General features: G+C 35.4%; 2 protein-coding genes across 3 annotated transcripts; both read left to right on the forward strand.

Moving 5' to 3' along the window:
- The first annotated feature begins 1,847 nt into the window (after nt 1–1,847).
- LOC102583767 (putative late blight resistance protein homolog R1A-3) lies at nt 1,848–7,012 on the forward strand. The gene is made up of 3 exons (XM_006355819.2): nt 1,848–2,030; nt 3,097–6,871; nt 6,955–7,012. Exons 2-3 carry the CDS (start codon nt 3,116–3,118, stop codon nt 6,964–6,966), a joined length of 3,768 nt encoding a protein of 1,255 aa, XP_006355881.1. The 5' UTR covers nt 1,848–2,030; nt 3,097–3,115; the 3' UTR covers nt 6,967–7,012.
- A 36-nt stretch (nt 7,013–7,048) lies between these two features.
- LOC102584104 (uncharacterized AIM2 family protein C30D10.14-like) lies at nt 7,049–8,689 on the forward strand. 2 transcript variants are annotated; one of them, XM_006355820.2, is made up of 4 exons: nt 7,059–7,641; nt 7,746–7,835; nt 8,238–8,338; nt 8,532–8,689. In XM_006355820.2, exons 1-4 carry the CDS (start codon nt 7,437–7,439, stop codon nt 8,664–8,666), a joined length of 531 nt encoding a protein of 176 aa, XP_006355882.2. In that variant the 5' UTR covers nt 7,059–7,436; the 3' UTR covers nt 8,667–8,689. The 2 variants fall into 2 exon arrangements, with proteins under 2 accessions (XP_015168045.1, XP_006355882.2); XM_015312559.1 differs by lacking the exon at nt 7,746–7,835 and having other exon boundaries at nt 7,049–7,641.
- The last annotated feature ends 2,806 nt before the right edge of the window (nt 8,690–11,495 follow it).

Here is an 11,495-nt window from a genome sequence, read left to right on the forward strand (position 1 = left end):
TCACCATTTATACCCCTCAATTAACGGAAAGCCCCAAATCAAACAAAATTAACCCGATTTCTTAAAAATGACCCATTCTCCATTTTAAACCCATGCCCGACCCATCTATCTATCTTAAACCCAAAATAATTTAACCCATTTTCTATACCCATTCTCAAAAAAAATAATCATTTGGAGCTACTGTCATGTAATTCTCCAATTGTGTTTCCCCAATTCTGTCATGATACTTCATTTGTTCTTCATTTGAACTTTATTTTTTCTTTATCAACAATGCAGCAACCAAGAAATAGTAGAAAATAAAAACGAAAACAACTAGTCAATAAATTTTATGAGAAAAAATAAAATTTTGCCGGAGCAATAAATTTGTTGATCGGATTTAACATCAACAGGGAAGAGAGGGAGATGTGGCGTGACTTCAAAGACATTGCTCCGGCAGCACGTAAAACACAAAAACCGATCAGATCTGAGCACTTTTAGATGACTATGATGACTCTATTAATGGAGGAAAGAGAAAAAAGAGAGCGGCATAGTGGTCGGCCATGGCCATTCCGAAGCTAACCATCGTCGCCGAAGCTCGAAGCAGACAGTTGGAGAGAATCAAAGACATGAATTTTACCCAAATAATTACAACAAAAAAATTAAACCTAAAAGAAAATTCACAACCCCCATCCCCTGTATTGTCTTCCCCAAAGACCCTGCCCATTTGCAGAAACATCTGCATACCCCATTCTCCCGTCTAATTTTCTTTTCCAAACTCTCCGATTCCTTTTAATGCACACACCTACACACTATTTCTTTTTCCATCATTTTAGTGTAAGTATCTTTATTCACTATTGTAAGAATTTAACTTTGTAAGGAAAATTGGTGAGGTAGGTATATGTGCTTCTCACAAAGATGACTGCTTTTTGCAGTCATGAGAAGAGGCAGTGATGATCTTCGCTTTTTGCTGGAATTTGGAGAAAAAAAAATTAAAAGGAAGAATAAAAAAACCCGTAGAAATGGTGGCTAAAGGGTAAGGAAAATGGGTTAAATTATTTTGGATTTAAGATAGATTGATGGGTCGGACATGGGTTTAAAATGGGGTATGAGTCATTTTTTAAGAAATCGGGTCAATTTTGTTTGATTTGGGGCTTTCCGTCAATTGAGGGGTATAAATGGTGAAATTAGTAACGGTGAGGGTATAAATAACTTTGTTTTAACGGCAGGGATATAGTCAACTAATAAACTAAAGTTGAGGGGTATTTTTGACCCTTTTCCCTTAAATTTAATAAGCCTCCTTAGCTACAATTTGCCTAATTACGCTCCATGACTATAGTTTTGTTTGCTATGGGTATTTCCATTAGTATAATTCGCTTGTTAATATACAAACATGATAAGTCCGTTTGTAGAATTTGCTTGCCAATAATACAAATTAAATAGGGTAAGTATATACAAATTATGTATTTATACATTTAGAAACTTTTCGGAACTTATACAAATCAAATGTATCAACAAGATAATTATATACAAGATAGGGTAAGCATATACAAATTCTGAATTTATACAATTATGAGCTGAATTATACAATTTCTGGACATGGCAGCATTAATATAGTTATATGTTAGTGGCGAAAAGTAATTCCTTCAAACTACAACTATGTTAAATAATTAACTAGTATATGTTTGCTTAGTCGTACAATTTTTCCTTTTCTAAATATATATGGAATAAAAAATTATTCTCAAAGACAAGGATAAAGTTGATGTCGTTTTTACTACAGCAATCAATAGGAATATTGAAGCACTATCATTAATTAATAAGCACTAATGGTTGTTTACCTACCATTAATTAATAGATAAATACACATTCCAGTCTGTTTGTGCCATTTGCCAACTCGAATTATTGTTTAATCTCCTCACCCATCTCTCTGTACTCTAGACAACACCTTGTCCCATATAGAATTTTGATCTACCACCAATCAGTTAATAATCGATCGATCGATCTATCCCTGAGCTATTGAGGAATAATAGGAGCTTCGATAAGTTAAGATTGAGGTGAGTTCTATTGATTTATAATTTATTTTCATACTTCAAGGAAATCTTTATCCTCTGAATCTATATACTCTCCCATCCCAATTTAAGTTTCTTAGTTTGACTTGGCACATAGTATAAGGAATGATATAAGACTTTTAAATCTTGTGATCTTAAATTAAAAATGTGTTTAATCCTTTAAATCTTGTGATCATAAACTTGTCATATAAAATGTTGGAATTGAGAACTTACTAAATATATAGAAAGCGACACTCACTCTTGTTGGATATATGTACACAAGTTCATCCACCTCTTTTTGAAGTACCAAGTCATAAGAATGAAGCTAACAAATTTTTTTCCAATCCACCAAGTCTCCTACCGGCAAATAAACAAAAGAAGGAATTAATGAAAAAGGAGAAATAAATTAACAAATTATTGTTGATTGAAGTAATTTTATTGAACCCACTTGTGTAAAATTCTAGGTCCGCCACCAGAGACGGAGCCAGTATTAGGAGTGCAAAACATGCTTCCTTTCTAGGTCCACCGCCAGAGACGGAGCCAGGATTAGGAGTGCAAAACATGCTTCCTTTCTAGGTCCGCCACCAGAGGCGGAGCTAGGATGAGGAGTGCAAAACATGCTCCCTTTGTAGTGTGATAGGAAGTTCCACCACCCCTTCCTTACCACTGAGCTATTAATCAATTTTGTTAGGGGTTCACAAGTTAATATACATAGATATTTATTTAATTTTCTAACACAAATACATGATCTACAGAAAAGCTAGTGAGTTCGTCCAAACCCACCAACCCCCACCTAGCTCCGCCTCTGTTCGCCACTGAGTAGACTTGTACTGGTATATAAAACTTTTAGCTTGTATATATACTAGTATCTGTTTTGCAACAAGCTCTCTATGTACATGTATGCTTTTAAATTGCTTCCAATTCCTAGCCATCCATGTGCGATAAATTACCTCCAGAATAGTTGTGACCAGCTGCTTCTTTACATCCAACTCAATTTTGAAATTCTAACAATATTAGTAAAAATAGAATAAAAATGTTGTTCTTAATATTCTAAGAGTTGGTGAAATTTCAGGAATTTTCTACATAAGATCATGAATCACAAAGACATCGAATATACGTTTGATCACTTAAGAAGGATCATGAGTGGAGGCAATCTGAACAGCGTCAAGATTGATCAAATCGAGACACTTGAAATGGAGCTAAGATATTTCACAACTTTTCTCAAATACCATCATGTTCTTTTGCCTGATTCTTTGGTCAAAATCACAAAGAAGGCCCAATTGATTGCGGAAATGCTTCAGTCAATTCTTGGTGGAATTCCAAATGAATATCAAATTAAACTTAATATCAAAAGGCTAGTATCACAGTTGCGGGAACTCACTGAAGGTAATACTAGTTTAAGATACAATGATGAGTTTAATGATTCGTACCTATTGGAATATATGGATTGCCTCGACAAAAATCTAAATGATGTACCAAAGTGCGTGGATAGGTCTGATCTTTCTTTCAAGGAAGAAAAACTAATCCTTCAGAAAAATCGATTTTCAAAGCAAGTGAAAATCCTTCAAAAGAAAATGAGATTCTTGAGATACTTATATGCCACTGAGATAAGAGGTTATATTGACCATGAGAAGCTGGAATGTTTGGAGATTCTAATTCAGTTCATGGCTAACGATGTGGCACAGTTCTGTCTTGCTGTTTGGGTTAACGACGATGATGATTTTGCTTCAGCTGAGGTTGATGATTATCTCGGTCCAGTTGAGGATGAAGATGAAATAGATGATATCTCGAGTAGACCTCCTTATCTGTTTTGCTTGATTGCACTAGTGGAGCTGGAAATGAAGAAGATTTTTCATGGTGAACTAAAGGCTTCAAAGTTTACTCAATCAATAAATTTCAAGGACAAGAAATTACCAAAAGAATTTTCTAAACATCTCTACAATCTGCTGATGTATCTCAGAAACAAAAGGATGGGGAACTTTTGTAATAATGTCTATGCTCGAAATATTGATGTGGAGATAGAGTTCTTATTGGTTCTTCTTTCTGATGTACCAAATAGGTTTATTGATGGTAAGAGGTTGAAAGAGATCTTGGAAAAGGCGGGAGTTCTTGTGGGTGATGTTCTATGTGTAATTCAAAAGATTATTCCCAGCTCTATAATCAAAGATGACAGTAGCAAGATAAATCTTTTCACGATACAGGTATTGGAGAAAACTGAAAATCTGAAGGCACAAGTGGAGAGGTACTACACATCCTTCAAATTCATTCCATCTCAGTTTCCCGCTGTTGGTGGATTGAGCTTTCTGGTCTCTCTTGTGGGAAAAATGAATGAGATGTTGAAACTTGAATCAGGTTTAAATTTCATGATAAAACCTCATATTGTTATTTTAGAGAGAGAGCTCTCATATCTAAATTCCACTTTCAGAGATGTTGAGAAGGTGCATCATGAACATGAAGATATTCTGAGAGCTACTATCAATTTGGCATATGAAGCTGAAGTTGCCATTGATTCTATTCTTGTTCAATATAATGGTCTTTGGCATATTTTTTGCTCACTTCCTTCAATCATAAAAGAGATCAAGCATATTAGTGTGAAGGTGACCGAGATGAGGCTTAAGAACATTCCTCTTAAACCCTTCTCTATGGTTGAGCCATCTAAGCATATACCAGATCAACATCATAATAGTTTTATGAATGATGAGGATATAGTGGGTTTTGGGATAGTAGCAGAAAAAATGATTCATTCTCTTACTCGAGGGACAAATGAGCTAGATGTCATACCAATTGTGGGAATGGGTGGCCAAGGTAAAACAACTTGTGCTAGATTGTTGTATAATAATGAAATCATTGTTTCTAATTTTGATGTGCGAGCATGGTGCATCATTTCCCAAACATATAATCGGAAAGAGCTATTACAAGATATTTTCAGTCAAGTTACTGGTTTCAAGGTCAAGGTAGATGAGGTTGGCGAACTTGCTGACATGTTGCGGAAAAGATTATTGGGAAAGAGATATTTCATTGTCTTGGATGATATGTGGGATGGTATGGCATGGGATGACTTAAGATTATCTCTCCCAGATGGTGAGAATAGAAGTAGAATAGTAGTGACAACTCGTCTTGAGAAAGTAGGTGAGTATGTCAAGCACCATACTAATCCTTATTTCCTTCCATTTCTCACACTAAAAGAGAGTTGGGAATTGTTGCAAAAAAAGGTGTTTCAAAAGAAATCTTGCCCGTCTGAACTGTACGATGTGAGTCTAGAAGTTGCAAGAAGATGCAAAGGATTGCCCCTAGTGGTCATCTTGGTAGCTGGAATAATAAAAAAGAAGATGGAAGAATCGTGGTGGAATGAGGTTAAAGATGCTCTATTTTCCTATCTTGGTGAGTCTGAAGAGTATAGTCGGGAGACTATGCATTTAAGTTATGATAACTTACCCGATTATTTAAAGCCTTGCCTTCTTTACATGGGGATGTTTCCAGAGGACCACAACATTTCAGCATCTAAATTGACAAATTTATGGATTGCGGAAGGTTTCGTGCAAAACGTTGAATCTGGAAGATTGGAGGAAGCAGCCGAAGGTTACTTGATGGATCTCATTAGCAGTAACGTGGTAATGGTTTCAAAGAGAGGAAGATATAACGGTAAAGTCAAATACTGCCAGGTTCATGATATAGTACTTCACTTCTGCTTGGAGAGGAGTAAAGAAGAAAAGTTTATGTTGGCTGTGAAGGGGAATTATAGCAACTTCAAACTTTCTGATTGGAAGGAAAGTCGAGTGAGTTTCAGTTTCAGTAATGAGCTTTCTGAGATTGCATCCAAAACACGGAAGCCCTTCCATCAACACTTGAGGTCACTAAGAATGACACTAATTGAAGGTGAAGTTTCTAATTGGAATTCATTCAGCCAGTTTAGTAAATTGAGACTTCTTAAGGTTTTGAATTTGAGTTCCCATATAGTGGGTCGTTTGTCGTCAGCTACATTGCAACCACTAATTCACCTCAAGTACTTAGCAGTTTGTGCAAGGAAATTCGATTTTCATCCCGAATCACATCTTCCCCATATAGAAACCTTAATTGTGCTGTGTCCATTCAGGCATACAGTGTTACCACCGATTTTTTGGAAAATGAAAACATTAAGGCATGTTGAGATTAATGATGCTGTTTTTGATTTGAAAAACAACAAGAAGTGGATCTCTGAAGAATCCTCTAAATTGGAAAATTTGAGGATATTAAAGCAAGTTGCAATTAAAATTGGTGGTGATGATAATGTCGATGTATTATTACGGAGGTGTCCTAATCTTCAAGAACTTGAGATTGGTATCTTGTGCGATGAAGATTCTGTAGAGATTTGTCAATTGGAAAGTCTTACCCAGCTTCAAATACTTCGCCTTTCCATTGACTCGTTCCAGTTAAATGTATCCAAGTTACACTTGCCTTCAAATTTAAAAAAGTTAGTACTATGGGGGGCTCGTATAGAAAACATAGTTTCTACCATTGGGAGACTACCAAGTCTGGAGTATCTCCAATTAGTGCTTCCAACTTTTATTCAATTAAAAGAGTGGTGTCTTGGAGATGTCACGTTCCATAAACTTAAGTTGCTGAAATTGGAGTACTTAAACATCTCAAGATGGGATGCCTCTGAGGAATCTTTTCCCCTGCTTGAAAGGCTTGTTATAAAAAAGTGTCACGAGCTCGAGGAGATCCCACTTGGCTTTGCAGATATTCAAACACTGAAACAGATTAAGTTGGTTCAGTGCAAGAACAAATCTCTGGAGGCTTCAGCTTTGAAAATTAAGGAAGAAGCCGAAGCTATTGGAGGAAGCGACATAATTGACCTCATAGTGAAAGTAAGTGGAAACAAACTCTTATGTGAATCATTTGAGGTACCTAGCTATAGGCATCTAATGTGAAAATAATGTTTTTCATACAGGATTTTTTCTAGAGCTATTTATCGCAGCTATGAGCCATGTTCTTGTCACAACTACATGGTATTGTTTTCAGAAATTAATTTCTTATTTTGTTCATTTTTTATTAGATTATTTCTTTCTGTTAATAGTTCTGTGTTGGTCATGGATGTTTTAAATTTGACAATTGCTTAGAGTCTTCGACGACTGCAGAAAAAGCAGAGGCAGAGTGCATAGAGTTCATTCATCTTGCACCTTTGATGCAGCATAAAGCATGAGAAAAGTAGTAACATTGAGTTACTTGGTTTCCCTCTCAAGGAACTTACTCTTTACAACGGCCTTCTTAAGGTCACAAAAGTAGTCAAAATTTCGACAAAGTACAACTTTGTGACTCTGTTAAACAGAATCAGAGAAATATTAACATCTAATGAGTATAAGTAGTTCTTTAATTGTGCATCCGAATATAATAAGCCAATAAATTTGGCTTTTCGCAGCAACGACAACTTAGATGAATTTGACTTTGCAAGGTTTTCTTAGAAGGAATAAGTTACACAAGTATTTCCACTTTTGCAAGAAGTGTTTTGACAAGGGTTTCTCTCTTAGGGTGTGTTTGGTACGAAGGAAAACATTTTCCGGAAAATGTTTTCCAATTTTCTCATGTTTGGTTGGATTAAACATATCTGCAATTGGAGCAGCAGGGTTTTGCTGGGGTGGTAAGTTGTTCAACTTTCTCTTTTAAGTATTATTCTTCCCTTACCCGCCTAGGATGTATAGAGTCAATTTCTTGTAGTTGTCTGACCTTGTGTTTTCTTAACAGCAAAGGTGGTTGTTCAGCTAGCTATGTCTGAGAACATTCAAGCTGCAGTGCTATTGCACCTGTCGTTTGTCTCTGTGGATGATTTTAAGGGTACAGTTGCTTTTTACCAGAACCAGTAGTTTTTTACTCCTGGATTTTATACAAGTGTCTTGCATAATATTGGACAAAGCATTGGATGTCTCAATGACACTAGAATACTGGTGATTTGGTTCTCTCTCTGTGTGAGGCAGGGAGATTCAGTTTGATGTTTAGTACTCCAAGTCCTAATATTGCTGTTGTATCGTTCAAAGTCTAGATTCATTCTTATATGAAAAACTATTAAGTTCTTTCAGATATTCCTCCATCTTAAGTAGTATTTGATATTAAGTGTTTTTTTGAATTATGATGAGTAGATTGAACCGCATCAATTTTTTTTTAAGACTCTTCTTGTTTCCTTTTTTATCTCAACTTTTTCCCTCTCCCGAACGGAGCTGATGATGTATCTATTTGCAGAGGTGGAGGCACCAATAGCTATTTTAGGAGCTGAGATAGATCAGCTATCTCCTCCTGAGCTTGTTAAGCAGTTTGAGGAGATTTTATCATCAAAACCTGAGGTACGCGAACATTCCTATGTTTAAAAATGTCTTAATTTTAGAAAGACGACTTATCTGTGAAATAGTTCACTCCTGTTTATCGGGTGGATGTGTATTGAGATAAGTGGATACCTGCTTCAGTGAATTTCTTTGAGTGTGTTACAGAGTCTTGATTTATCCTTCCCTTTTCTTTTGTTGCCGTCTGTAAAAATAGGCGGACAGCTTTGTGAAAATATATCTTGGTGTTGCCCATGGGTGGACTGTGCGATACAACGTGGAGGACAAGAAGGCTGTGCAGAGTGCCCAAGAAGCTCATCAGGATATGTTGAACTTCTTTGTATGCTTTTAAGTAAAATGTATTTTAGTGGTAAACTTGTATCTTTAAATCCTGTTTTGCCACCATTACAATGGAGTTTTGAGATTCTTCCAGGAAATTAATAAATAAGTGTTTATAATAAAAATTTAAGCATAAATAATCAAGACTCATACGATCTTAACAACAAAAATCATCAACTTGGAATTTCAAACAAAGTAAAAAATGGGGACAACATTAAACATCAATCACAAGGAGGGGACACTGTGCAAAAAATTGGTGTTTCCCCCTTTATTTGGCCTTACGCGACATGAATTCAGATTTAATGGGCGTTATGTGGCGTGAATACATATTAATCAGGACCCTAATGTATATATCAAATACCAAATGAAAAACCAAAAAAGATGTGAAAGTTACACAAATCAGAAATCCATATTACTATGTAACAGTTGATGTGAGGCCAAAAATATATATTTTAATCAATTTTTGTCTCTCATTTATTATTTATATTTGCCCCTTTTGAGCATGGATTTTATGAATTATGCTAAATAGTGTATTTTAATTGTAGGAGTAAATTGGTGTAAAGTTGAAGAAGTTTGAAGCTAAAGCAAATTAAAGACGGAAGATTATAGAAGGAAATCAAGCAGCTTAATGGATTAAATTGAATTTTATATTTTATTTATATATATTCCATCGTGCAAAAGAATACAAAGAAAACATACGTGTGAGGCTGTGACACGTGGCAAAGAAGAACGCACTTCCTGGCGACAGCCACTGTTCACGCGGAATTCAATTCCGTTTGGGCTTTGGTTTCCCAATTTATTTTGAACTCAATTATTTTATTTAGAGTTTTCTACATTCTATGAATAGTCCATAGAAATAACTATTTGGAGATAAAAATATAGGGCATCAAAGTATAAAGTTGTCAATAGTTTTTAGGGTTCTTTTCTTCTTCTTATTTCCTAAGAGATTAGTGGCTAAACGCCCTTGTTCTGGGGCTATAGCTACGGATTGATTGTTGAATATTAAAGGTTTTTGAATTAATTATTGGTTATTGTTTAAGTTACTTTTATATTCTTGTTTTAGTATTTCTTGACTGGCCATCTAGAGATAAATATATTGTTTATTCTTAAAATCGAGAGAGGAGAGGGTAGATAGACTAGAGAATATAGAAAGCTCGATCTTCCATTGAGTTGATGTGTGTTCATGAGTGACTCCCGGACGAACAACTTGCTTGGTTACGAAACATGATGAAATATAAATGCTCGCCAATTAGGCCTGCTATCCCCGCTCAACGATGTAGTTAGACAGCTAATTGGAGTAGGCGACTAGAGGTCGAGAGACCTGACTCATACAATTAACCCTGTAAATCAGTAACTTGATAAACGAAATTAGTTCATTGCCTGAGATACGATACATGAAGTCCAACGCATGTTGCAGCTCTGGAATTTTTCAAATCACTATAAGTAATTTTATTATTTTATTCCTGCATTCTTTTTTTTGCCACTCTTAAATAAATAATTAGACCAGTATAATTTAGTAAAAATAGTTAATTGACAAGTCCTTTGGGTTTGATAATCTGGTTCTTTTAAGAGCCATTATATTACTTGCGCGACCATGTACACTTGTGTGTGCAATTGGAAGCAACAAGTTTTTGGCGCTGCTGCCAGGGACTTAGAAATTAACTATTCTTCTAGGTTATACTTTTTCTTTTTATTTATTTTTTTTGTTTTTTTTAAAAAAAAATTGTGTTTTTTTCTAAACAATTAATTTTTTTTTCTCTTTCTTTGAATAATTTGATACTCTTATTGATATGGGTGATTGAGATAAATCGTGGTTGGGTGATGAGTATTCCTATAAACATCCTTGTAATTATTGTAATGGACACAACTTGGATATCGAGTGTCCTATATGTCATATATGTGGTCGTCAATATATTCATTGGAATGGTTGTCCTAAATCTTATTCCCTTCCCCCGAACCCCTATTATGATTCTTCTGTTATTTGTGATGGGCGATGAAGTGGAGAGTACAAAACAAGAGGCGCGCCATGTGAATTCATTTATGGAATGTACGGACATGCTTGACAAAGTTAATTAAAAAATTACGGAACAAACATTTGAATGCGTGGAAGAGCACACAAATTTCATGAAATTACTTGATAAGGTTGACGATATTCAATTGGAAATTATAGTCCTAGCTAAATGAGAGGAAGAGATTGAGTCCCAACAAGGAGAAAGTTATGAAGAAACAAAGATAGTGAGCCAATCTTGGCTACAAGAACAAACTCAACGTCTAAAGTTTCAAGAGTCTATCCGTGATGGTCTGACATACATGACAATCCAACTAATTGAAGGAAGAGTTGAGCTCACACAAGAAATAAATCAATTTGGTTCAGATATTCATGACTTAGAGGCTCACTTGAACAAAAAGATTGAGGCGTCTAAAGCCCAATAACCAATTGTGGAGCAAAAAGAGGAATTCCAACCATTCAACTATACTTTATTCCTTAATATCGATGTTGAGAAAGAGGACAAAAGTGAGAATGTTGTAAATAATGCTGCTTTGGAGTTGAGGCAACTTGAATTTCACCCAAAATATTTTTCTATATCATCTGAACTAATGGATGAGTGTACAGATGAGGAACAAGTCCCCTACATCCTAAAGTTTTTTAGTCCACGTAGATAAAACGACATTCCTCACTTAAGGGACAAGAAGTGCAAGATGCAACATATATTACTTGGTTCATTTATTTTTATACCACCTCCCCTAGAGATCAGGAGAAAAATTGATGCAAAGTTAGGGGTACAATTCATAAGTTCAAAGTGGAAAGAAAAGTGGTGAACTTACTTGTGTCGTGCCGCGA

The sequence above is a fragment of the Solanum tuberosum genome, unplaced genomic scaffold (assembly GCF_000226075.1).
Source record: "Solanum tuberosum cultivar DM 1-3 516 R44 unplaced genomic scaffold, SolTub_3.0 scf00207, whole genome shotgun sequence".
Classification (NCBI taxonomy): Eukaryota; Viridiplantae; Streptophyta; class Magnoliopsida; order Solanales; family Solanaceae; genus Solanum; species Solanum tuberosum.

Coding starts and splice junctions, on each gene's coding strand:
- LOC102583767 (XM_006355819.2), top strand. CDS start 3,116: ATGAATCACAAAGACATCGAATATACGTTTGATCACTTAAGAAGGATC.
- LOC102584104 (XM_006355820.2), top strand. CDS start 7,437: ATGAATTTGACTTTGCAAGGTTTTCTTAGAAGGAATAAGTTACACAAG. Junction 7,836..8,237: donor CTCTGTGGATGATTTTAAGG/GTACAGTTGCTT, acceptor ATCTATTTGCAG/AGGTGGAGGCACCAATAGCT. Junction 8,339..8,531: donor TTTTATCATCAAAACCTGAG/GTACGCGAACAT, acceptor CTGTAAAAATAG/GCGGACAGCTTTGTGAAAAT.